Raw genomic sequence first — 28,000 nt, forward strand, 5'->3', positions numbered from 1 at the left:
TGAAAACAGAGCCTATGGCATTTCTGCTGCCCTGATTCTGTGCTGCTGCCTGAAAAGCTGAAGGAGAGGGGGCAGTCAAAGCAATGTCAGCTTGGATTTGGGATTGCCCTGGCTCCAGCAGTTCTGCAGAATATGACGGTTATTCAAGGGGAAACTTGGGTTACTGCTAACAGGAGCACAACTGTCTTGGCAAAAGCGAGGGGATTGCTAAGCAACTATGTCTGTGTGCCTTCTGCTTAGTTGTGTAGTATTTAATCTGACCTTCTTGCTAGTTCTTGCCTTTCTCTGTTATTACCATTTGTATTCATTGCCTGCTGCAAAGTGATGCCATGTAACAAATGAGGTCTTTCCCTGCAGAGTTTATGCTCTGCTACACAAGGGAGATGGGGCATGAATTAAAGTGTACTCTGTAGGCAGTGATCAACATGCATGACAGAGATCTCATCAGCATGCTGGGTCTTGTTTTTTGTATTTCTCTGTGTTGCTGCTGGTGATGCTCTGCGGTTGTTAGCTAAGAAGGTTAGGGCTTGATTTTGTAAATAAACGTATTTCAGGAAGCAACCATGTTTACGAAAGAATAAAGCTAGCCTCTAGAGAGAATATACTGAAGATTTGCTTTTGTGCTTTTAAGATCTTTCATTTCAATCACCCTTCTGGACTAAGGATGCAGTCAGTCTTGTATAGGGGTCGCCTGGTCATTTTTCCAGCTCGCATGGAAATGCTGCTACCTTGATTTGCATGGAGAGCAACACAGATGTTCTTGTGCTGGCTGGCTGAGCATCCCCCAAGGGAAGATCATTCAGTGCAAGCACAGACGGGATCTGGGACCATGGCCTGCTGCCGCTATGTAGATGAGGTTGTGGGCCCTGCCAATGTTTCTAAATCTAAGTAAAATTAAACATATATAAGTTTGTGTATAGGTTTGTTAGCTGTCTGGCCTAATATTCCAGGCTTACAGCTGCACGGAATTTGGTAGCTATATTTTTCTTGCATATTGTATTCATATAAACTATGTCAAATTTGCTTTGAGGCTGATGAAAGTTAAAGTTCAGAGGTACTGTTATTTGAATGTAAGTAATTTTCTTATGCCTGCAGGTCTAGTTTGCAAACAAATCACAGTTTCATCTGTGATTTGAAGCTTATGGAGGAACAAGAAAACAAGAGCATCAAAATCCTTAAAACTGAAAAAGAGAGCAGAGTAGCTTTTCTGCTACTAATGGTTTGAATGACAGTAATATAATGTCACATCACGTTTTTACATTAGCTGTGACGTGACCCTTATCCCTGTAACATAGCAGCAGCCAGAAACTTACCCACCTGAGTATTTAACACCTTACAGTAAAGTGTCTTATATTCCCTTTATTTATGTGATATGTTTTACTATGGTTATTATGTCTTCCAGTGTATTTGAAAAGGATTCCAATGGAGTTGATTCCACTGCGGGTTCCAACCACAGGACCAGAAATCTTCTGGAGTTCTCAGCTAGGCAGGAGTCCAGCACAGCTCAGAAAATACCTGGAGACATAATTCCCGAGAAGAGTAATAGGTAAGATGAAAACTTTTAACATATTTTTAGTGGTAGAGGGCAACTGTGCTTTCAGACCTCACCGCCCTTCCATTTGGTAACCTTTATGGCAGTGTTATCACTCTCGTGAGATCTCACTTGGAGTATTGTGCACGAGGATGATCACTGGAGCACCTCCTGCGTGAAGACAGGCTGAGAAAGTTGGGGCTGTTCAGCCTGGAGAAAGAAGGCTTCGTGGAGACCTCATAGCAGCCTTCTAGTACCTGAAGCGAGCTGTCGTGGTTTAAACCGAGTCAGCCACACAGTTTCTACTCCCCTTCCCTTCTTTCTTTCCTTCCCTGCTCCGCCCCACCCCCCCAGCTCCTGGAGAGATGGGGAGGAGAATCGAAAGAATATAACTCCCACTTTTTGAGATAAGAACAGTCCAGTAACTAAGGTGTAGCACAAATCACTACTGCTACCACCAATAATAATAATGATAGGAGAAATAACAAGGGAAGAGAATACGATACCACTCACCAAAACGAGCCCAACCAAGAAGAGAGAGTGCCCTTCCGGGAAACTCCCAGTTACCTCCCCAGGCATGACGTGCTGTGGTATGGAATACCTCTTTGGCTAGCTTGGGTCAGGTGTCCTGTCTCTGCTTCTTCCCGGCCTCTCTCCTCCTCCCTGGCAGAGCATGAGACTCACAAAGTCCTCAGTCAGAGTAAACATTACTTAGCAACAACTAAAAACATTGGCGTTATCAGCTCTGTTCCCAGGCTGAAAGTCAAAACACAGCGCTGCACCAGCTACTAAGAAGGAGAAAAATTGACTGCTAGTTCTAAACCCAGGACGGGAGCCTATAAGGATACTGGGGAGGGACTCTTCATTAGGGACTGTAGTGATAGGACAAGGGGTAATGGGTTAAAGCTTAAATGGGGAAAGTTTAGATTGAATATAAGGAGGAAGTTCGTTACTGTAAGGGTGGTGAGGCATTGGAATGGGTTGCCCAGGAAATTGTGAATGCTCCATCCCTGGTGGTGTTCAAGGCCAGGTTGGTCAAAGCCTTGGGTGACATGGTTTAGTGTGAGATGTTCCTGCCCATGGCAGGGGGGGTTGGAACTAGATGATCTTGAGGTCCTTTCCAACCTAACTATTCTATGATTCTATGATCTTCTACAGCAACTGGGTTTACAAACACAGTATTTTGAAAGCTGATCTCTTTTACTGTTTTATTGTTTAACAAAATTTACCAGGTTGCTTTTCCAAATGAATATGATTTTGTTATCTCCAAGATTACCCAATACATACAGCTTCAGAAACGTACACTTCTGGCTGTGTTGTGTGGTGTTAGGAGCAGTGTGGTGGAAGAGAGCATAAAAACGAGTGTATATCATGGAGATTTTAATGACCTTCTTCAGTTCTTCCTCTCTCTACTTTTTTCCCTGATCTTTATTTTAACTTGCATAGTTATGGTATTTGTCATATTATCTATCTCTTCTTCCTTTTTAAGCCAGAGTATTTATTTTCTTAGTTGTTCAGGAGAAGGCTGGGGAAATTCACAAGTAAGAATATACTCTGAACTTAGCACTGTACTTCTTTAGAAATCTGTGAGTCCATCTTTATGCTTACCCATTATTTAATTACATAGTTGCTTTCAAGCTTCTACATCTCTAGCATTCTGTGCACAAGTGAACACGTAATTGTCTCCAGATTGAAGTCTGGCTAATCTAGCTTATGTTTTTCCCTTACAAGATTTATCCTATCAGATTGTCCCTTTCCAGTAAAGTGTTTTGGCTGGTTGAACAAAGCCAGGCACAGATGTGCAGAAAGCTCTAATGTATTTTACCATGCAGAAAGAAGGCAATAAATCAAAAGCATTTTAAGGCTTGTAGCCATGGAAAGGGCTTTGTGTCCTGTATGGCACATGTCAAACCATGACTTATGTGACATAGTAGTAGGGTGGTTCTCTTAGGAAGGTATTCTAGTGTGTGTACCTCCTCCTTTTCTTTTGCTTCTTCTCCCTGTTTTTCGGCAAGCTGTGAGCTCTTTGCTGCATATTCTCCTTTATCAGTTCTAGATGCAGTAAACAGGAGAAGCAGATACAAAGACGGAGAGAAAGCTGGGAAAGGGAGGGGAATGTGAATAAAGTTTTCATAAGCTCTTATATTAGATTTTTCAGAAAGAAGTTGAGGTTTAGGAGCTACAAGTTTCTGTCAAAACCAGGACTAAGGCTGTCATATTCATACCCTATCAAGAAAGGAACTTATAATAGGTATTTGGTGATAGGTAATTAACCCTTAAGGAGGTACAGATAACCAGGAGAAAGGAATATTAGTCTATGTTGCTGAAAGTGCTGTGGAATTTTGTGTTGAAACACATGCTCTTTTTCACCTTTTATCAAAGCTAAGCTAGCTTCTGGAGACTGCTGGAGTTGTAAATCCTCCCCACTCAGTTGTAATCCAGTTTGTGGCTATTCCATTGTCATATGGCTCATGGTCTTTACATCTGTATGGCTTTAGTGGCTAATAAATTTAGTATTTCTGTAGCAAATCTTGCACAGCTCTGAAATGAAAGAGAAAGTTGCTTCTGCAGAGATCTTATGGTTTTCATATTATGAGGAATATTTTTACAGGCTACTTTTTATTTCAATATCTGGCCTGTTTGGGAAGCGATCCAACATCTGCTGATGTTCAGCTGTCTTCCCTGTGTTGAGTGCTATCAGACCCCTTTGGGGAACTGACTGAGTCCATTGTATGTTTGCTATAAATTGTTATTCACCTGTTTCAAAGGTCCCATTGAGCAGCTGTAAGCTTTGTGGATTTGCTGATGGTAGTGCATATCTGGATTTGGTCAAAGGTTCATGGAAAAAGTATTTTAAGGGATTTCTTTGTGTCTTCTTCCCCCAGGTATGATAGTTCTGTATCTGATAACAAAGCACTGATGATAGTCTCAGAAGAACCACTGTTATATATTTCACCACCCCCACCCCCCTGTCAGCCCCTGATTAACCGGACAGAGTCACTGAGGTGAGCAAACAGCCTTTTCTGAGCATTTAAGCTTTTGTAAGGAGTTTAGTTGTAAATTGAGTGTGTGCTACTATGTAGAAAACTGTGAATGATGTTATTGTCCATTCACAGTGTTCATCCGGTATGTGACCAGTGCCTCTGTAAGCGCCTGCACTGTCCAATGTCTACTACCATAGAGACAGGACATCAACTTGAATCTTTGTAATCTTGTTATGGTTTTGGTGATGATTTTCACTCAGTTTTCATTCTGGTCATTTGTAATAACCAGATAACAATTTTCTGATTTCCTGGAGGCTTTCCATGACTCCGTAGAAATAGAATAAAAATCACTTTGTATGTAGAAATGTTCATAATATGAAAATCAAGTCCAGCTAAAAGCCTGTTCTATTTGAAATACATAAAAGATGGTCTTCTACTCTTCAGCTTCTGATGCAAGCAGACTGAATGTGACACTGCAGGTGTGCTTTATTCACTGTTAGAAAACAGCTAGCTCTGCTTGTTCTGCTTTGTCTATTCCTTGTCTCAACTTTAGTTGCCATATTGTAGCCTTCTTAGCCAATATTTTTGTCTTGAACTGATCAACTTTTGATATTTAATTTCAGTTGTCCTTCCAGTAATTTCAGAATTACTGTTAATCAGTCAAAAGAAAGTACTGTATCTGCTTCATGTTGAAACATCTGTAATCCCAGTACTTCATAGATATTCACTTATGAATTCCCTCATAAATTTAATCTTACAATTATATTTTCTTACTCTGGTATTAAAAATTAATTATTATAAGGTACAAGACCTTAAGGTGCAGCACCTTGTAGTAGCTAGTTAAACTGATTTCTAAAATTAAGCAATTCTGCCACTGTTCTTCAAAACGTCTGTTAATGCTCTGGGTTTTTCTAGGCTGAATCATGAACTTCGAGGGTGGGTTCATAGACATGAAGTGGAACGAACAAGGTCTAGGAGGCTGTCAAATAACCAACAGCAGAAAGCGCGGGTTATGCAGGTAGGCAAGTTTATACTTGTGAGTCAGTAACATGACAAGATAATTTCAGACAGCATAACAAAATACTCTCTCTTACTTGTCCGCGCTTGTCATTATAGATAAAAGTAGCAACGGTGCCTGTAAATAGAGTACCCTACACTTCCCATTTTGAATTGCTGTGTTTGGTTGATTATTGTGTTGTCAAAGTTCTTCCGTTCTTGCTCTTGGATTCAGTCTAGAAGTTTTTGGTTTGTTTCTTTTTTTTTAGCAGTCATCAAACTATGTTCATTGTTGTCTAAAATTAAATTAATACCCTTTTCATGACTTCTCTATAAGACTGTATAAGGATGAACAGTTGGTTAATAGAGAGAAATGCAACCTACAGCACATTGATCTGGCTCACTGTTAAGGAGCGCAGCTGATTGGTTTTGTTGAAATATTTCTATTTTGTTTTTTCAGTTTTTTGCTAGAGGGGTATGTTTTTTGTAAGACTACAGAATTGTGAAATTTGTTCTCATACTTCCCATTTTCTAGAATTCTTTTCATCTACATGGTGTACCAATAGTGAGGTTGAAATTAGGACCATGAATTTTCGAAGTGTTTCATATGATTAAGTGGTAGTAACAGCTTTAAAAAGAATTGAACTTCACAGTGTGGGAAATACCATACTTTTCTAGAGAGAAAGTATTGAATATTAAACTTCAGATTCTTCTCACTGGTGGCCAAAGGAAAATGGCAGAACATTAAATAGGCCAAGTTTGGGTGCTTCTAGTGTTTCAAACACCAGGAAGTGTGTTACGGGTAGTATATTTTGGCCGTGGTAAAAAGTGATTTGACCTCAGAAGAATTCTGCAAATCCGACATCAGTGATAGCAAATTTTGCAGTTGAATGACACAGTATGTGCAGCTGTTGTGTGTGGTGCCAGCTTCTCTTCTTTGTCTCTGAGTGTGTGACTTCAAATTGGCTGTAGTAAAGCACTTGGGGGTTTTTGTGGTTACAGCTTGACTGCTGGCCATTTCAGTTATTCATGTTTCACTAGTGGGAAAAGTGCACATTTGTTGGGGGGGGGCACTGATTAACCTCTGCACCCCATTATATATTGACTGTTTGTTGCAGATGTGCATCATATTGTATATAGTGCCAAACCAAGAAAATGCTTTTTGTTTTCACTTTGCGTCACCTTTTTATTCCCTGCCTTCCTCTCTGCCTCTTTTCAGAGCTCCCTCAGCAAGAAGGCAGATTCTCAGCTAATGGCTATGCCTTACACAGACACCAGCCTCAGGTAAGACAGAACACCTGCTACTGTTTTCTACTTAAAGACCTAATTTGTCACCAACAGATTGTAAAAAAAATAAATAATAAAAATGCCTGTTTTCACCTTATCAGGATTCTTAAGCAAGGTGCTAGATTCATTTATTGGGGTAATTTCTCTTCCTTAGCAATAAATGCTTCTAATGATTTAAACTACACTTGAAGGGACTCTTGTATCACAGCTCTGTTCTTCTAGGTCTTTCTACCAATGAGCCTTAAGAAATTCTTTACTTCACTCTGCAGAGTCCCTTTCTAAACAGATTTGAATCTTTGGGAGAGTAAGGGGGGAAAGGAGAATTGTCTGGGGACATCATTAGCTTATATGAAAGTTTCAAAGTCAGGTAAAAGGGAGGTTTCTTTCACTGTCTTCAAGAGTAGAGCCATTATTCAAGAGTAGAGCCATTTCCAGCAGGTCAAAGGAGGTGATCCTGCCCCTCTACTCTGCTCTTGTGAGACCTCACCTGGAGTATTGTGTGCAGTTCTGGTGTCCTCAACATAAAAAGGACATGGAACTGTTGGACCAAGTCCAGAGGAGGGCCACGAGGATGATCAGGGGCTGGAGCACCTCCTGTATGAAGATAGGCTGAGGAAGTTGGGGCTGTTCAGCCTGGAGAAGAGAAGGCTGCGTGGAGACCTCATAGCAGCCTTCCAGTATCTGAAGGGCGCCTATAGGGATGCTGGGGAAGGACTCTTCGTCTGGGACTGTAGTGACAGGACAAAGGGTAACCAGATAAAACTTAAACAGGGGAAGTTTAGATTGGATATAAGGAGGAAATTCTTTCCTGTTAGGGTGGTGAGGCACTGGAATCAGTTGCCCAGGGAGGTTGTGAGTGCTCCATCCCTGGCAGTGTTCAAGGCCAGGTTGGATGGAGCCTTGGGTGGGACGGTTTAGTGTGAGGTGTCCCTGCCCATGGCAGGAGGGTTGGAACTAGATGATCTTGAGGTCCTTTCCAACCCTAACTATTCTATGATTCTATGATTATAGCTAACACCAAATTATTATGATGAAGTTAAAGTCATTACATTTTATTTGCATGGTTTGTCTCCATCTCCTTGATTTTCTCCACTGATAATTAGAACACACTAATTCAAAGTTTTCTGAAGCCCTCTGCCTGTCCCCCCCCCCCCACCATACCTATGCTGCTGTTCTTCCCCAGCAGCAGGAACAACTGGAGAGAAAAACTTAAGGAAATGAAATTTCTCTCTCCTGAAACACTGTGACACTGTTTAAAAGGTTCTCTGCTTTGAAGTGCCAAAGAGGAGTATAAGAGCAGATTGGAGTATGAAGGGGACTTTCTACTGGTAACACCTGATATGTTACTGTTGAAAGTAATGCAGCTGTGGTCCTTTATTTATATTGCTGCTTTGAAAGCAGGAACACCCTTGCAGAAGGGAGTGAGTTGCAGGCAAGTGTTATGGAAACCAGGCTGCCGAATTTTGATGTCTTGACTTATAAGAAAAAAAAAAGATAAAGCTTTTTAGTTCTGCAGGCGGATGAAGGATATCTGTTTTAATTGAAGACTGGATGAACAAACGTCATGGCATAAGGCAGTTTAGTATACATGCTTGCATTACTCTTATTAGAAACAGTCTGCAAGATCATGCAGCTCTGCATGCTCAGAAGGAAGTTGAGGTTTTTTTTCAGATGATTGATGTTTAAATGAGCAAGACCAGCAAGTCATGGCAGCTGCATGCTGTGACTGTCCTGGAACTGCTAAGAACATAGAACAGACTTCAAGTTCCTCCCAGAGCCATCATGTATTAGATGCTCCATGAAATCATAGAATCAGAGAGTAGTTTAGGTTGTAAAGGACCTCTGGAGATCTCTGGTCCAACTTCCTACCCAAAGTAGGTTTAACTTCTAGTTTACTGTGAGGGCCTGGGTTCCAAAAGAATGTTGATGACCTGAAAAGTATTGCAGTGTAGTCAAAGCAGAGAAGGAAGATAAAAACTAAAGTGATTTCAAAGAAAATTATTAAACCCCCTCAGCTCTTTATAGTTTCTCTAGCTTTCTTCAGAGGTGATTTTGATGAGACTTTGTGCAAGCATTTTTTTGTGGCTCCAGGTATCAAAATGGGACTCTCAATTTTCCTGTTTCTAAATTTACCACTATTAAAATGGTATTTCATGGTGCATAAAGTACTGTGTCAACAACCACATTCCTTCTTAAAGCAACCATGTGGCTCTGTGATGCATAACAGAATGCCCTTCAAACGTAAACCAAAATAAGACTTATTTCCCAACAAATGGCCAGACACAGCATCATTGTTTTGGATATACGGTTTAACATGATGCTTTGCACGTGTTTTTGGATCTTAAGTTACTTCTTTCCTTTCATGGAGCAGTCCATTGTGGTTACCCTGAGATACTCCATGGTAGGTATGGTGTAATACCTGTAGCCTACTGGTATCACTTGGAATCTGGGACTAGTGTTGGATTTGTTCCATAGACCAGGAGAGCTTTGTAAAGGCCCAGTGGTTTCCAAGTGTTTTGGAACATTTTTCTAGATGGACTAAGGGTTATAAAAGACTCTTTTTTAGATCTAGCTGTATCTGCCGGAGTGTGGGTGAGCAAATGGATCTGCAGGATCTGTTTCACTTTTCAGGATGTGTTTTACTGAGCAATGCGTGGGTGCAATGCCCTTTATCACAGTGAAACTTCAGTACTGAATCTCAGGGGCAGTTTGATGGGCCTTCGTGCTTTTATGAGTGAGTCATCAAGCTCAAATTAGCTCCAGTCTTTGTTTCCTGTATGCGAAGGATATGATCTGATTCCTCACTTGCGTAGGCCTGCTAAAGAGGATACATAGGTTAGAGCTGCCTGCTCTTGATCTCCCAGGACTTACACCCCTGGTTCTGTTAAAGGGCAACTGGCTTGGCAGCTGCAGTTTTCTGGTTACAACAGGACTGTTGTAACTTCCACTAGCAGTGGAAGAGGAGATAATGACAGTCTACTATTACTGATGCTCAAGAAAATCAGTTTATGATAGATTTGTGCCTTGTTTTGGGTGCATAGTTATATATATTTTAGAAACATACCAAAATAATCTAAATTGGCCACCATAGTTTAAAATCTGTGTCAGCAGAAGACAGCTTGGGAGGAATAGCCTGATCAGTGTTTTTGCCACAAATACTGCAAACAGACAGTGTGTTATTAAAGTGGGAAAAAATTAAAATGACTGGTTAAAGTTCCAGCTAATGGTTTGTGTAAGTACAGCTTTCCAATCTAATTAAATTCTGGAGTTGTTTAGTCTGGAGAAGAGAAAGCTCAAGGGGAGCCTTATCACTCTCTACAACTACCTGGAAGGAGGATAGAGTGAGGTGGGGGTTGGTCTCCCAAGTAACAAGCAATAGGACAAGAGGTAGCAGCTTCAAGCTGCCCCGCAGGAAGTCTAGATTGGATATTAGGAAAGATTTCTTCACAGAGAGGGTGATCAGGCATTGGAACAGGCTGCCCAGGGAGCCGCTGTAGATGAGGCCTTTAGTGATATGGTTTAGTGGTGGACTTTGAAGCCCTGTGGTAACGGTTGGACTTGATGATCTTAAAGGTCTTTTCCAACCTAGTCAGTTCTGTGATTCAATGAAATATGTTATTTTCGAATAGGATTGGGGAAATATACATGATAGGAATATATGCTAGGGATTTCTCACTTTTCCAAGATAAACAGTAGATAAGTACCATGATTGATTTATCAGTGTTTTGCTTAGAATAGTTTATAATAGTAAAACAAGAATTGTGAAAAAGATAATCCAGAATTATGTAAATATCTTGGTTTTGCTCCACTGCCTAAATTGGAAATCAAGAACAAATCTTGTCACTTGACAGTAAAGGAAAAGTTCTGTTTATGCATAACTTTGCACTTCTTTTGTTTTGAGTGGTTTGGATTTTCAACAGTAAAAAAATAATTTCAGAATGACATTCTAAAATTTGCTAAAATTTGTTTTCAGAAGTCATCACAATTTTTCAGACACTTTAGGTTGACTTGAAACTTCTTTTTTTGTTGAGCTAGCAAGCAAGCATTTGCCAGCCTCAAAAGCATAAAGAAAATCAAGCTGGGAAAAGTTTTCCACAGCAAGACCTTTGATTCACCTTTAATTTTCAAAAAATACCCGTCAGTTTAACTTTCTTTACCTGTGTTTAATGTTTGTCATGCTTCTCAATGGATGAAGAGCCACTGATCTTCTGAAAAGCAGGTTTTTAAAGTCATTGTCTCACTGAAGTTAACCTTCTTGTCTAAAGTAATTACCATCTCCTCTCCTTCATTTCAGCAGGAACTCAGGGAATGAGCTGCAAGTGTATTATGCCTCTCCAAGGAGCTATCAAGATTTTTTTGAAGCTATTCACAGAAGGGAGGATACATTCTACGTGGTGTCATTTCGCAGAGTAAGTGTAGTAGTTGGCCTTTTATGTGTATCCATAAGACTGTTTCTCACACTGAGTGTATTTTCTTCTAACACAAAAGATGACCTGGTCAAGGTTGAATCTAAATTTGGTTCTTCAGAAGTGATGCTTCTGTATATCTTTTACAGTAGTATGGCCAGATCATGTTCTTTGCAAAATATGCCCATCACAGTTAGGGATGGAAATCGAGCTTTGCAGAAAACATTGTAGTGCCAGGGCATGACAGCACAAAATTGCATGAACCCTCTGGTTAAACACTTACACATGTTAGCAGTCCAAAAATTGGAATAGTTAACTGGATATTTATTCATAAGTGTATAAATCTTTTGTGCTCCTGGGTATAGGAGTAAATGTACCCTGCACACATATTATTTCTGCTAGCTTAACATAATGTTATTTCTGTGTTCCCCTAAAACTGCATTTGCAGTTTTGCGTGTCACATACTGCACCTGTACAGGACTGCATGCAGTGGCACCATTTTTCTGCTGTTTTGTGACTTTTAAGTAAACACAGATAAGCAATTCTGCTGTCTGTGCCCGGATACAGCATAGGCTTGTGCTGCACACACAGGCACATCCTCACATTGCAGTTCAGTTAGTGACCATAAAAGCTGGTTTAAAATTGAATTCCAGGTATTTGATGGTACTTTATGTACTACAAGCCTGAGTGATGTTGAAGCCAGGACAGCTGCAGTAGTGAGAAGCTTCTTGGAATCTGGTGATGGAGATGATCAAGGCAAGCAGTGGTTGAAATGCCAGCTGGTGATTGTGGCAGTTTATTCTCTCCCTTTTCCACAGGTCTTCATTAGTTCTTAGACATATCTATGAGACATCTTAGTCCTGGCCTGAAACTGGAGTCTTGACTTGATAAGTCTCCTGCCTTACTATTTTGCGTTTGTAATACTAGTTCGGAATTGTTACATGTGTGCTCATGACCAGCCATGGTTTTCATAGGACCGTGTAATTCCGTTTGTTTCCTCATCACAGGAGTGTCCTGAGAGGGGTCTCCTAGTGGTGGGGGACCAGTAGTTGCCATTACAACAACTCATAGAGCTGCAACTAATTCTATGTAAGAGCACACAGATAAGCAAACCTGGTTCTAGCAGTTTCTGTGTTGCCATAGTTCTAGCAATCTGTAGATGCCATATGTATATAGGTAATATAACCCAGTTCAACCTGGTCTTAATTTGTGAGATACACGTCTTTAGGAAAGGTTCAGGCAAAATAAAAATAGCGGTGCTCTTGTTAGGATTAGGGTTTTATGCAGAGTAGAAATATGAGGTTAGTTTCCAGTCTTGGGATTACTGGGTTGTGTCACAAGGCTGGAATTTTGTTATTAAATGCTTGGCATATTCTGCTGTTCTTTCAGCTAGCAACACAAATATAGCCAGCACCAGGCTCCACATATCCTGAGGATGAGTAGAAGGGAGTGGAGAATTGATATAAAAGTTTTTCTGGAAACTCTGAACAAAAATCAGAGTAGTGTTTGTCTAGTTCTTCAATTGCAGCTGTTGCTGTGGTCCGCCTGAATGCGTGCATGGGTACATAGGTTCTGTTTACACTGTCAGATTAATGACCTGGAACTTGCCAGCTCTCATTTTGACTTGCAGAGCTGTCCCTGGAAACAGAGTGTCCTGTGCCACAGAATCTCTACTGCTTGGGTCTGCTCTATTGCAAGGACAGGTGTGGGGACTTTTAAAATCATGTAGGAAGTTTATTTTGTAGCAAAGCTGCTGCTGTCTGTTTATGAATGAAATATCCTCAAATCAAAGGCAGTTTTATGCATTACCTCATTTATTATTTCAGCAGGGTGAAACTAATCTAATGACAAGCTCTGCCCTGAGGCATTTTTAAATTCCTTGCTTGGGTTCTTTTGTGAGTGCAGAAGAAGGGACTCCTGCGCAGCCCAGGGGGTTGCATTCTTGCCATCAGCAGGGCCCCAGCCTGGAAAGCGCTTGTTCATGTTCTCCTTAGGACTGCTAACTTCGTATTCTTTGCACCACAGTTCCTTTTTCACTGATGATTAGGAGCTGAGAGAGGGGCTGATTTCTTCCTCGATGTTTCAGAACAGAAACTTTCTCGCATGTTGCTTGCTCATTTGTCCAAGCTGGAAGGCAAGGCCTGGAGATGTTCTTCTTGTTTTGTTCTCCTTTCTGGCTGTTTGCCCTAGAGACACTCCCAAGCACTTAATAAGATATTAAAAGCCATATACAAAAAAACAGGAATCATCCAGCTGAGAATTCCAGGGAACGGATAGATCTGGTATTTGATGATGGTCCTGCTCCAAGAGGGAGGTGGGACTGAGGATCGCCAGAGATCACTTCCACCTGATGTCTGTGGAATCCTCATTCCACATGCTTTCTGCTCTGTGTGGTGTCACATAAACAAGCATCTCTCCTGTGTACATGTGATAAAATGTGACGCATTTTTTGTGTGTTTTCTGCATGTTCTCACTTGCACCACAGGAGCTGTGCCCTGAGTTCCTTGGACTTCCTAGAAAATGGCATTTTCTGGGACTGCCCATGCTTCTCATGCAGTAGAACTCAGCCAGAGCTTCAGAAGCCGCAAGGTCAGGGAGCAAATCTCCCATGCACTGTCTCATCCTCTCTCTGATGATGCTTTGTACCTGTAACTGCCTGTAAGACTGAATTTTTCGTGATCTCATCAATTTTACTCTCTCTTGTTGCCTTGGAAGACTTCCATGTCTGCGTATGTACAGTTGGAGTTTGATTTTATTTCCTTTTATAAGGAGAAGAGAGGAAAATAAAGCAGTATTTGGATCAGCTGAGTCTGTACAAGAAGCAGAGCTTTCACTCCGGGACTCTAGAGAAATTAATTTTCTGCTATTGCCAGTGGAATCTGTAATGCCATCTTTAAACAAGAACAAATACGTAACTGACAGTGAGTAAGAAAGGAATTCTTGAACTGAAGCTGTACTGTCTTCCAGCTCTGCCAGACCGCAGCAGCCAGCATCTCTCATAGGCAGGGCTCACCACCATTTATTTCTTGAGATGTATAACTTTTAGGAAGTTAACTTTTCTTGCTGCTTTACATTTAGGAAGCCATTTCTTCAGTGATCATACAGCATTGCAGAAACTGACACCTAACACTAAGAAAATATGCATTCCCCATTGTATATATTCACAGCTGAGCCCTCTGCTGTCCCCAAGTGCTCCAGCATTCAGAAGCTATGCCTTTCCAATGGGTCTGTAAATTGTGCCGGTTTGGATTGGCTTTGGGAGCACATTCAGAGCTGAGAGGTCTATGCAGGGGGCAACAAGAACAAGATACAGTGCTTCTGTGAAAAGGGTACAGCAGTTTAAGCTCTGCTGAAGTACACTGGAGTCTGCAGTTGGTCTGAAACTTCCTTCCATTACTCCCAGGCCTGAGAGGCAGAACTGAGTCTGTTACACTGCCAGCATCTTTGATTGCTCCCCTTTAAGGTCTGTGATACCAAGTCTGCTTGATATGTTCCAAAACCCCAGTGGAGCATGGCTGCAAAATTCCAGTTAGTTGATACAGTGTGCTCTGTCAGCCGGGAGATAGACACCTGCCTGCCCCTGCAGTCCTCCTGTAAGCCTGGCACCCAAACAGTTCTCCTTCAGAGCTCACATCTGTTTTGCCATGGAGTATTCAGACCTGGAGATTATTTCTAGAATTACTTGAATAGAAGGTAATGAAGTAAATCATCGGGGAAAAAAAAAATCCTTTCCAATTTACTTTGGCCTGAAGTATGTTGCTCCAGATCATCCCACTCGTGTGGTTAGGATCAGAGTCCCCACAACTTGCAGTGATTAAACAGTAGATTTCCCCATCCTGGAAGATTCTGTTAGTGACCCTGTAATGACATTTCTGCAGGCTGTCCTTATTAAGGACAGTGACATTTTCAGGGTAAGAATGTAATTACTGTTCTTGAGGAAAGCGTGGTTTAAAGTTTGATTCTCTTGAGAAATTTAGAAGGCTACCAACATTTCCTCTCACTACTTTCTTCACTGATTTCAAAGTGCAATGCCTCCTGATATCCAAGTTTGCCAATTGCAGTTAATGCAGCACATATACAATATCTTACAGTATATTGCAGTAAAAAAAAAAAAAAAAATTAAAAGGTGATTCTGGTTAGAGCAGGAGTGATGCTGGCCCGATGGAAATCAATGGCAAGCCTTTACCAACTTAATTAGGACCAGAATTTCACTTTGTAAATATCTGCTTCAGTGCCATAAACCATAGAGCTTCAGGGAAACATATTATTACGGACGAGAATTTCTGGTCCTACAAGCCAACATCTGCAGTGAGCTTTTAAGGATTTCTCAAGTTCCGCAAACAAATTTTCACTGAAGTGATTAAGCCAAATTTAAATCAGAACTTTTGTTCTTTCTTTGTGTGAATGCTCAGTGTGCTAGGAATAAAAATATCTACGTTGTGTTTTGCTTTTGTTGGCAATAAGCCTTTGCTGTATTAATTGTATTTGGGATAATATATTACTTTCAGGCAGCAAAAAATTATGATGCCTGCCTTTGACGTGCTTGTGTAGCAGTAGTTTGCTGTGCTGTGCATACAGTAATGGCAATAGCCTGAATTGATTTAATGAGTAAGGGTGAGACAGGTTCGCATTCACTGCACACTTGATGCCATCTACATCCTGCAGGCAAAGCTGCTTTATAAGAAGTCAGCTTCAGATGATGTTTCATAGCCAGAAATTCAGTCCTAACATGTACTTTTCTCCTATTCTGTTGCACTTGACAATGGGTGGTTTTCAGTGAACATGAAGTTTTCTGCTGTTGACTTTGTGGATTTCTGTGGACTGGGATGTATAATTTGGTCTTTCATTCAGATAAAATGCACTGATTAGACTCACATAGTCCTGCTGCTCTGAAAGACACGTTAGCTGTCTAATACGTTTGAGTCCTGTGGGTTTGCAACTGCTGCAAGTTAACATGCATTTTTTTTGAAAGATTTTACAAGCTCCCTTTCTCCTGGGGAGCCTAACCGTAGCTATTCAGAGGAAAAACCTGCTTTAGCCCAGGATTTTAAGAGCTTGTCCTATATTGTATACAGATGCTGAGAATAATATTTGTGTAAAGAACTGAGGCTCAGGGCATAGTATCTATGATAAGATTGTCTGTCCTTTTCAGAGCAGAGGTCACCCTTTAGCCTCTCTTCTCTGTGAGGCCAGCCCTTGCCTCCCTGGGAAAATTTGAGAAAGAAAACTGTATGTGTGATTGTGCTTCAGCATGCCTTGAAGCTCTGCAAACCAGCCTCTGTCAAATTATGGATGTGTTTGACTTTCAAATTTGAAAATCCATTATGAAAACCTCCTGTTTCCATCAAAATGTCACTAGTGAAAATGAAGTCTGGCCTGCTGCATTCTTTGTGACGAAGTCCTTCTTTTCTGGCTAAACTGTGGATTTTTTCTGTGTCAGAGACAACTTTCTCCTCCCAAATCCTTGCTGTTCCTATGAAACAGTGAAGCAAGCTTGCTTTATGATCTTTCTTGAACTGCTGTCCTTCCCAGTGTGGAATATTCCTGGTAGGTTAGGAGTAGGGAAAGATGACTAGCAAAGGGACGTGGTGTGGAGAAGTTTTCTCTATGGCCTTCTGGATACTCAGCTGGGGAAGATGTTGCTTTTGGTAGCATTTTGAGAGCTTAGCCTAAAAACCTCCAGGGAGAAATATAATAATCTAAGATTAAGTCTGAAAATTTATGTTGGTCTATGGAGCGCAAATGGCTGTACCTCAATCCTGGGATTACCAAAATACATGTGTACGAGAACAACACAACTCCAAGTTTAAGTAGCAGAAAGCTCCAAAGAAGTTTTTGTAGGTTTTCAGCTAAAGGATCTCAATTATTCAAAATAATTTCTATCAATGTCTTCAAGTATTTTGCAACAAAACCTCCAATTGCTTCATTATTTCTCCCTGTTGTTACTCTACAACGGCTAGAGGTTGCGTTCCCATGTAAGAACGTACTTCCAAGAGTGAAGTAACAAAAGGCTATGCATGTGCTCTAGCAAGCAATCAGAGTGAAGAAGAAAGAGAAGGAGCCAGGCAATGAGACGCCTTGGATGTGCAGCAAGTGGAAACCAAAGAGGAGCAGCCAGCAAATGCCAGTTGCAATGTAGTGTCTCCTGGGCAGCAGCTGTTTGGCTCAGCCAGATGCAAACAGTGATTAGGATGGACCTGAACAAGAATGCAAAATACGTTTCTGAGAAGGGAGGTAATGCCTGTCACATCAAGTGAGGTTTTGTTTCCCTTGGAACTGTCTTGTCTGTTACTAGCTCTCCAAGACATTTTGGAAGCAAAGTCTTAGTCATTCTGATTTTTATCTCTTTGGATCCCTTTAAACCCCACTGTCTTCCAAATAAAATTGAGAATGAGTGTGGTGTTGAGGACAGATGTATAAGCAGACAGAAAAGTTCTTTGAATATGTCTGGCATGGAGCAAAAGATACTCTTGGGATTTGTGTGTATAGTCTTGATTTGTTTGTCTTCTATATGGTTGCTGGAACTTCATGAATCATATTAATGCTGCCACTAAAATTCTTTCAGCCTTATATGTCCCAGGCCTAACTAATACTTTATTTTTAAACTAGTATTTGGAAGGACAACATACACTGTAGATAATTATAGTGAAAATAAAACATACTGCAGAAAATGTCTCCAGAACCCAAACTGGTTGCAGACAGACGTGACCAGTAATAGTATGCATGTATTTAAAATATGCTGCATGCTTGACAGACAAAGAATTGTGGGCAAGAAATAGAGGAAGATTGTTGGTTTTGGAAAGCCTCTGCAAAAGAGCCACTGCTTATGAAATTGGTGTGGACGTAGGCTAGAGAAGTATAATTGGGAAGTGTGGGAAGAAGATGTGATTATAAAATGGGAATTGTCTCAGCAAGGAAGTGACAGCAGTATCTCACTTATTAAGAGTAGAGAACAAACGACTGCTGACATTAAAGTGAGCAGGAACACAAGTTTATCCACAAACAAGTAATGTGCATTCAATTAGAGCAGGCAGTGGAAATGCAGCTCTGAAGCAGTTCCTTCAGGAAATAACACAAGCTTAATAATGCATTAATAATACTTTAATAATGATAGGTAATAATGCATTTTCCTTTAGTGATAGCATGGTATTCATTGAAGAAAATTTGGCTTTAATTATTCTGAACGGTTCCTAGAAGGGAATGATGGGCTCTTGCTTTGTGATCTGTAGGAGTATTTAATGATGGAATTGATGCTGACCAAGCCCTAACTGTATAAAGGCAAAAATGACACCTTCAGCTCTGGAGCTGCAGTAGCCACTATGGCATTGACTTGTGTTTGGTAGAAATGAGCTTCTGAATGAAAAAATGACCTTCATGATAGTTTATTTGCCTTGAATTAAGTATATGCAGAGAGCACTTTGAAATACCCATGCTTATTTTATTAGTTGCACTTCACACCTTCACAGCTTCAGACTAGATTTTCAGACAAAATTTCCAGATTTTATTTCTGACAACCCTAGACAGAATCTTTAGAAAAGTAGAATTTGCAGAATTGAGATGTTCTTGGTCTCATTAGGTAGTGTTTGTGGCCGCAATAGAAATCGTACCTTTTAGCGAATGTTAATTATGATAATATTATATCGAGAGCAGCATTTAAAATCTTAGGCACACTTTTAGAGTTAATTCTGGTCAGAGAAAGTTATTTGCTTCCAGTTTGAATTAGTTCTTTTGCCAGATTTTTAGCTGGACAGCACACAAAGCCTGTTTTATGAAGTAAGAGCCCAGGTGCTATTACGAGTGTGTGCTGATCATCATCACCTCCCACTGGACCAAACAGAACACTTGTGGCTTCCAGGTTTTATTTTTAAATTACACTCCTAGGACAAGAAGTGTAATAAAATTAACTGTACATTTTCATCTGTTGAACTTTGGGATTTGAAACTTGTAACTGACTTTAAAACATAAAACTTGTTTTCTACCGCTGGGACTCGTGGTTGCTTGAGGCCTATTTACTGGGATGCAGTAGGTGCAGAAATTCACTTGCTTCTTATGAAGGGCTAGGAAATGTTAGGAGACTCTCTGGCACCTAAATCTGCTCTCTGTGAATCTTAGAAAGCAGTAGGGCCTTTTCCCCAGAGTGAAGTATTTTTTTTCTTCACTGTGCTTTATCACAGTATCAGGATGGGTCTGCTACGTGTATGCTCTGTGGTTAAATGCTCTTTTAAAGACTCCTATATAGGTGTGTTCTGCCTGTGTCCATAGCAGCTTCCCACAGCTTAATTCTTTTTCAGTGTATTTCCATATCAGCTCCCATTAGGGTGCACTTCTGTTTCTGATAGTTGAAGCAGAGAGATGGGTCTAAGAATGAGATAATTCTGTTTCATGCCTGGTATAGCTTGCTCCTCACCATGTAGTTGGATAACCTGGAGTTTTGCCAGCATAGTTGACAGAAACTGTCCGTCTTTGGGTCAGTGGTTAAGAATTTGGACTAACTCAGGCTAAGCTGAGAGATCTTTTGTGCTGGAAACTACAGGTCAGGAAATCCTCTTTGTGTTTTGATTGCAAATGTTAAAATGTACCTATGAATCATGCTGGCACTAGTAAATACTTCTGATCAAGAGAAGGCAAAGCTATGTGGGAGGGCATGTGAACAACTCAGCGGCATGGTACACCGTGAGAGTACTAGGTAGAAATGGCATATCTGTTAAATTCCATATGGCCACTTCCCTTGGAGGTCGGTTAACAATGCTTCACTAAGCACTGCATTGCATAAGTGATTATTATCATTTCTTGGTGTTGTGACTATCCAAAATGAATTTTGAAGTGTCAGCTATCTCAAAGAGATGTCATACCCAATATGAGGAAGGCAGTCTTAAGCTGTGCTCAGACTGAGGGCTTGCTCTGTAAGATACACAGGCCTTATTCTCTTGATCTTAGTCCAGTCAGGCTCCTGCACATTAAACAATACTCTCCTCTGAGACTCTAGAAGTGGACATTCCCAATCTGTTCTTCAGTGATGGTTCCTTCTCTGAAGTTTTGGGCACTGTAGGGGTTCCTGGATTGAGTCATCACTTGTTAGCATCTGGGAGGCCCTTGTTTAATCTCCTTTCCAGGAAACCAGCATGCAGCTTTCCTCCTTTCTGGGAACAGTCCTGAGTGCTTGGTCCTGGAGTTTTTCATCAAGATCAGGAACTCAGTAGGTAGTCACTGGGCAGGTGACTACTGGAAAACAAGGTTGAAAAGGAACCATTGTGTTACCTTAGGTAGTCTGGAGCCAGCATCTCCAGAAGGATATCTCTTTGGCATCAGGGAAGAACAGTGTGGGTTTCTCTTTGCTTTTGCTAAACCATCTGTTTGGAATTTGCTTACCAGCTCTAAGCTGTAAGTTTCCGGCAGGCAACGAAGGTGCGAGAAGTTTCCTAAATTCTCAAGCTCAGTTTCAAAAGTACCCATGTGGAGAAATGTGGGCAAAAATAAAACAGGGCATAAACATTTGGAGAAAAAGGACAGATGCAGGAGTTTTCTTGATGCAAAATTTATACAAAAGCACTCAATTGTGGCTCTAGGAAAATAAAGAGAAATTGTAAAGAACTCCATTTACACAAGCAGAATGGAACTCTTTAGGTTCAGGCTAAACACAGAGGTGATACTATAAATGCTAAAAAAGGAGTTTTAAGCCAGCTGGGTAAACTGTTGCCATGTCGTGACATGATATTTCCGTTTCAGTGTGGAGTTGATTAGTATCAGCTTCGTATGGCAGTCCAGGATGAGAATTTTACCCACAGCACATGACTTATCAAAAGGACGTAACAAATGCATGTAAAAAGTGTGTATGTACTTCAGTCTCATTATCTTGCACATGTGTGTCAGTAAACAGGAGGCTATGGCTGCAGACCTTGTCAGGGAGAACAGCCTGGTGTCCTGTATGTTCATGAATAATTAGCTTTTAATTCCCTACAGCACTTCTGTCCCTCCTCTCTTTTCCTGGCAGATTATCTGTCCATTATCTTCCTGCAGATTGTTCCTGCAGACCTCTTCAGATGGATCAAATTGTATTGGACTGTGTAAATCTCTCTGAATCTTAATAATTGATTGAAGAATTTACCTGTTTGGTTATAGAACTCACTTCCAGAAACTTAATTCTCATAGAAAATAGATGCTGAAGAGCAAGACTGGTCTGGATTAAAGAAGGAAAATAAACCCGGAAACCTGTATCTCTATTATGGCACCTTTCATCCAATTCTGTTACAAATCACCTTCATCTGCTTGCAGTACTTTTTCTGTTTGAAAACATCCTGACAAAGCCTTGATACAGCTGCTTTGGCTTGCATGAAATTACAGTATTGAATCTGACCCATCAAACAATGTGCTGTCGTGCTCCTTGTGTGCGTTTCCTTCCCAGTAACGGCATGTGCAGTTGTTGCAGGGCTGTGTGCACTTTTGGTATGCTTAGAAGCAGATTTCTGTGTGATCAGAGGGGGAGAGGAAAATGATCTGCAGCTTGGGGACTGCCTGGAGTTCATGTTGCTTTGTGCAGGTCAGGGGTAGCTTCTACAGAACCAGGAGATGTTCAGAGAGCAAGAGGCAATGGAAATGAAAAGGAGTGCATCCACCAGGATGAAGTAGCCTGAGGCTCATGCTCTTCTGCATACCTTTGCATTGAAGGCCTGTTTAGATACTTGCATTGGTGATTTTGGGTAATAGGAAAAATAGAGAATATGGCTATTAAATTGGTTGATGACAAACTGAGTGACCCTCTAGCTGTGTTGGAGGAGAGGACTAGGAGTTAGGGCCATCAGGGTGCTTAGTACCTCTCGTGTTTTGTGGAAGTTGTGAGTTCAAGATGTTTAATTTTCTTGCATAGAATTAAAACCACTACAGTAGTAAGAAAAAGAGGGGAGGGTTCATATGGGAGTATAGTTCAAATGATTAAAAAAGTGTTCATGCAATTGATGCTGTCCATATAGCGAAATCAGGTTTTTTGGCATAGTATTTGTAGCCTCAGTGTCTAAAAGTACACTGCTATACTTACTTGTCTAAAAACCTTCACGCATCATTCTTCACATCTGTATTCCATGATTAGAATTCCAAAGAGCCTTTGTTTGACCTCAAAGTCCCCTGTATTTTGAAATAGTTAGAAAACCTGGAAACTCCAGTGGCCTGGTGAAATGTTGTCACTGGGGCATTTCATTTTTTAAGCCTACATATATGAAAACACAGCTTCTGTGGTTCTCTGATATGGTTGTATCATACTTTGCAGAATATTGGCGGAAAAAGTTGAAATTAGCTTGAATTTTCTTTCACAAGCAAAATGTACTTAATTAGAATACTTGAAGGCAAAAGCATTAATTGTAGTTCTAGATGTTTAAGTTAGCAGCACATGTCAGGTGAGATGTGCATAGTTAAAGGCACAGAACTGCAACCATTCATTTCTGTTTGATATCACTGGCACCATGTTCCTGTACACCAGAGCTTCTAAATAATCATTAATGAAAATGATTTTGTGAAAATCCACCACTGTGGAGTTTGGCTTCATTATCTCTGCAGCTACCTTCAGGTAGTTGCAGGTTGCTGCTAGATTGGCTGCTTTGTCTCCTCTTCATCGGAGTGAACCAGCCTAGCTCCCTTCATCTCTCTTCACAGACTACATGCCTCAGGCCCTGCTAGCCCCGCTCCAGTTTCCTCACATCTGTCTTTGCTTTGGAGAAGGGGACCCCAAACTTTGCATGGTATTCCAACTATAGTTTCACAGTGCTGAGCAGAAGGTCACAAAACTTTCCTCAGTGCCCTGGCCACACTCCCCGAATTTGGCTTAGGTTTGCTTGATTTGCTGTGTTCCTCTAATACTTCTGTTTTTCTTCTGTAATTTATTTGCATCTGGGTTTATTCCTTAAATTGTTTCAGAGACTGCTATTGCTGCTTTATGGACCACCAGGCACCACAAATTCTCAAGCACCACACAAGGCTCCTTCACTTCATGAGGCAGAAAAGCTCCTTCAAATTTTTCCCACCTATCTCAAAACACTTACTGTTGCATGGGATGAATTTCCTTTGGGAGGTGCCTCTCTCCTTCTGTAGATATTAAAGGATGCCCAGTCAGCTCATCAGACTTCTAAAACTGGAAAAAATTAATCTCCCCCTAAGTGAGGAGATGAAAGTCTTCTATTTGCTCCAGCCAGTATGTTTTAAATGTGGTTCAGAGTTGGCAAGTATTGATAGAAGAAAACATATTGCTCTCCAGGAAGAAAGGCCCAGCCTGAAAGCTATAGCCAGATCTGTCTTTTGAGTAGCGTGCAAGCAAGCATCTTTCTACATCTTTATCTTCCTGAGGCTGACCTTACACTCTTTTTAATCTAATCTGGTGCCTGTGATCTTCCTAATTCAATTGTTATGACAGGCAGGCAGTTACTCACACAGATGGACAAGGAGTGTGATGTTTTTACACCAGTTTATACTCCTGTGTTTATCCTTTATCATTCAGGCTTCAGACGAGGATCCAAGTAAACTATTGTCACAAGAGAAAGCTTTCTTCTAGGGAAACTGCTGGTTTGCTCATGAAAAGTGCACAGTGCCTTGCCTCCATCACAGTGCTGCAAGTTTTGATGGCTTGTATGAATTCCCACAGCACTGCAGTAAAAAAAAAAATAATAATGCTGTGCTCTTACACTGTTCAAAATTGGATGATTTCTTCTCTTTCCTAGATTTTTTTAGGATAAAAGCCAGTGAGTAATTAAACAGTTTACCACCACCAAAAAGGAGAGTTGCTGTTACCAGTGTCAGTTTCTTGGTTGTGCCTCTTCATCAGATCTGTCCTTGAGCAATATATCATGTTGGCAGAAAAACAGCTTAGAGTTCAGGGAACTCGCAGGAGAGTCTGACAGTTGCCAGAGGCTGGCACAGATGGTGCGAGGGCTGAGGGGCGGAGGAGAAACCTTTTGGTTCTGGTGGCTGTGCTCAGCCACCTGTAGGATATGCCCAACCATTCTGAAGTGCACTTCTGTATGGTAGGTTAGTGGTGATTAAGGAGGAATCCTCAATGCCAGGCATCCAGGATCCTTTTTACCACCAAGGATGAGTTAATTGTGTAACTTATTTTTGGCTTTTAAGACTATTTTCCGTCAGGTTGTTTCCTTATTTTGGTTTGAGGTTTTCTTTTTTTTGGGGGGAAAAAGACATTAAAAGTTTATAGATGTTTTTTCCCTTGAAAAATGAAGTCTGTTTCTATAACTGATTTGCATCTTCAGCAACACTAGAAATACAAACAGGGGAGACATTAGGCAAAAAAACTGGACTCAGAATTGAGATTTAGAAGTGAAACTTAGCTACAAATGTGAAGAGAAGGAAGCTCATCAGGTTGGGGCAAATATGAGTTATGTGAACCAACAGGCAAAAAAAAGAAAGTAAACTTCATCTTCACACTACTTTGTTTCAGCTAAGATTATTAATAACAGAAGTAACAGTTTCTTTAACACTATTTTATTGAATATCTCTTTAATTAGAAGAAACTGTGAATAGTTGATGAAATCCTCAGCCATACAGATGTCCTGGGATATGCAGAATGAGAAACATCTTTCCAACAGACATCTGTAATGCAATACACATTTCACAGATTAAAATGCTGCTGTCAAATATGGATTCAGCACACTACATGTTGACATTAAAACCGTGTTGTCTCTGAAGTGAGATTTTGTGAAAAACAAAAGGCAGTTTGGATTTGGAGCACCAGCCCTGGCCCAAGTGTGCCAGACCCCCGTCCAGCCATTGGCAGCCTGAGAGCTTTGCCTGTACCTGCTGCCAAGACGTAGAGAGACCCACCCAAGTCTGAACTGAAGTCACTACAGAGGTCTGGGTAAATCTCGGGGATTCAAGCAAAAAGGCAGTCTTGATGCTGACTGAGAAGAGCATTTGTTTCCTTGTTATCTGGTTGTGTTTCTTTTTGTATCTCTCATGTTGCTTTATTCTTGTGGTTTTGACAGTGGCATTTGCATTGTGGGAAGTTATATAAAGGCATGCTTTTATTCAACTTTGGCAGAATGTGGAAGGTGGCGGAAACCGTTTTCTGTAGTGAAATCAGAGGGAGAGCACCCATTTCTTCAGATTTCTTAAGAGAGATGCTCCTAAAGCCACTTTACCCTTCAGTTACTGACATTGCAAACAAGATCTGGCAGTTTACTGAAGGTACTGCCTGTATTTATAAAACACTTTTCTGCGGGTGACCTAAAACATCATCTCTTGCCACTGTTGGGAGGTGATACCTCCATTTCAGTGAAGTTGAATTGCCGTCGGAAAGGGTAAGAGGTGTATTCAGGTGCATTGAGTGTATGAGGCTAAAGGATGGGGGACAGGAAAGAACAGTGGAAAAAGGTGCTTGTTGATCATAATATTCCTCATTCAGTTTGTGTTGTGTGTGCTCTTTTGGGGCAATCTCCCGCTGGGCAGTAATTCTGGGAATCCAAAATTTGACTTACGTAGAAGACCTGATGTCTTGCAAGCAAATATAGAAACTCTGGGCTAATGTTTTGTCAGAGAAGCAAAGAATCTGGATTATATCCTTTTTGGTTTTACTGGACCTTATTCACAAGCCCTACCTAAATTACATGTTTTTGCAATTACAGATTGCAGTTGCAAAACTAATAGCCTGCAGATGCTATGCAAAAGCAGAGCCCTGCTGCAGTGAATTGGAGAAGGAGGGGAATTTCTTTTTATGGGTAGTAGTAATAAAACAATTAATTCCTTTTGGGTCTTAAAACTTTGTAAAATCTACAAGGATAATTGACAGGCTCTGCTGGGAGTTACAGGTGAGCTGCTTTTCTGTGCTTACACAGCCCATGGGAAGGATGGAAAATGTCAGAGAAACACTATTTTCAAATAACTTGGAGCAAACATGTCCCAGTTTTATGGTGCTCATTTGATTGGGAGAGCCTTTAGAAGAAAATCTGATTTTTATCAAACATTATAGAAAGAACTTTTCCACCAGTACAAGCTGGGATGTTTTTTTGTCTTCACTAAAGCCCAGAACTTGAATCAGCTATTCATGTAGACAAACCTTTTCTAGTTTATCTTGAAATTCAACTAATTTCCACAAATAACACATGCACAAATTATGAAAGCATTTTCAGGTCCTTAAAAACCTTCCTATATGATTTTAACCAAAACTGTTTATTTAAGCACAGAATTCTGTTCTTCACATCCTCTTACTTTGCCTTTAGGAATTTTTTTTTTTATCTGCTGCCAAACCAAAATTACATCATAGCAAATGCATGCATTGTTCTTTACTTTCAGGCCTTGCAAAGCAGTTCTGCAGACGAGTTTAATTGGATGGATTTCTGTCCAGTCTCTCCTTGTTCTCATGTCCTTTCTTTCCTATACAGAGGTAAAAAGACAAAATTAGAAGGAAGAGTACGTTTGATAGAAATGAAGTCCAAATGGGGTGCCTTCACATCATTCTCCATTGCAATCGGACTGGCTCTGCTGTGCCTCATGGTGTGCCTAATTAATGTGTACACACAAGTAAACTGTGATTTCCTGGAGTATTTCTGATACACAGGGGAAGGCTGATGGTATTTAGTGCCTCTTATTTAGGATGTGTTGCAAGTTAAAAATGAGATTCAGAAAGCTTGGATGGAAATGAGGCAAGTTCATCTTGAGTAATTCGCAGCTGTTGTTAACAGGGTAAAGGTAGATGTTTCAGTGGAACAAACGGTTAGCGGGCCTGTCTTTCTGGAAGTATGCTTGTGTTCTGATTCCTGAAGGGAGACCAGGAGTCCTTCTCAGAGGCCACTGGGTAGTCTACTGCTTGATGAATAGATAGCTAATTACCAGCATATTTCAGTGTTATCTTAAGGCATAATTCTTCCTCTTCGGCCTTGGAAATTGAAGAGAGGGAATGTAAACCATGAAAGGTAGAAAAACTGTATAGTATATAAATTTTTTCCACCTTTATATGACATCTGCTTTACAACGGCTTTTGGTGTGTCAGAGTAATACTTCGCATTATAGTCTGTTGTGTATTAGAAAGTTGTTGCGTTGTTCTTCTCAAACCTTGATGGAGTAATGAGATTCTCTTTCATTTTTATTCTTGCTTTCTCAATTGTAGCCTTGATCTTCTACCTAGAGGGAGCTGAGTAAGATACTAAATGAAACAAAGGGGAGCAAATTAAGCCAGGAAGACATGAGTTCAAACCAAGGAAAGGAAAGCAATTCATACAATAGAAATAGATTTGTGGAATCTCTTGCCAAAATGCATTATAGATGCTATAAGGTTCCATGTATTCCAGGGATGACTGGGAAAGTTCATGGAAGAGAAATCTACTAATAGCTACGAAATATATGGAAGTAACATCTTTGTCATAAAATCCCTAGAACAGTAATTGAAAGTGGTCGGTGGCTGGAAGACAGGTAGGGAAAAGCGTCATATCTGTACACGCTGCTTGTTTCCATCTTAGCATGATAAGTTGGCTTTCCTTGGAGTCAGAGGAGGACAGCATCAGTTCTCAGGCAGCAGCAGGAATGTCCAGCCCAGGACAGGCAGGAAGAGGAAATCGGGAACAGCTTCAGCATCAGGAAAGCTTAATTTGCCTCAAGACATTATGAAACTCAGTCTGCTTCTACACCTGGAGAGATTTTTTTTTTTGCTCTAAAATAGAATCATATGTGACTGCTGTTGTGTCTTGGATCTTTTGGGATTCAAAGCTCAACACCAAGGAGAGGTAACCTGGATTAGTATCTATGCCTGCGACACTTGCAGTCCTTTAAAAAATATAAACTAGATCACTTTAATTTGGCCTTTGATTTTT

At 40.7% G+C, this 28,000-nt stretch overlaps 1 protein-coding gene across 8 annotated transcripts in view; it reads left to right on the top strand.

The window, feature by feature from the left end:
• The window catches only part of ATF6 (activating transcription factor 6), a 78,512-nt gene that overhangs the window by 21,090 nt on the left and 29,422 nt on the right, over positions 1 to 28,000 (top strand). For 5 of the 8 annotated variants that reach the window (XM_065673871.1, XM_065673873.1, XM_065673874.1 and 2 more), the window contains exons 10-14: positions 1,403 to 1,546; positions 4,417 to 4,536; positions 5,431 to 5,533; positions 6,731 to 6,795; positions 11,093 to 11,207. In XM_065673871.1, coding sequence (XP_065529943.1) covers positions 1,403 to 1,546; positions 4,417 to 4,536; positions 5,431 to 5,533; positions 6,731 to 6,795; positions 11,093 to 11,207 — 547 coding nt within the window. Of the gene's footprint in view, positions 1 to 1,402; positions 1,547 to 4,416; positions 4,537 to 5,430; positions 5,534 to 6,730; positions 6,796 to 11,092; positions 11,208 to 13,689; positions 13,873 to 23,108; positions 23,298 to 28,000 lie in introns of those variants that run through there. The other 3 variants (XM_065673876.1, XM_065673878.1, XM_065673872.1) reach the window with 3 other exon arrangements.

Source organism: Lathamus discolor, chromosome 3, assembly GCF_037157495.1.
Source record: "Lathamus discolor isolate bLatDis1 chromosome 3, bLatDis1.hap1, whole genome shotgun sequence".
Taxonomy (NCBI): Eukaryota; Metazoa; Chordata; class Aves; order Psittaciformes; family Psittacidae; genus Lathamus; species Lathamus discolor.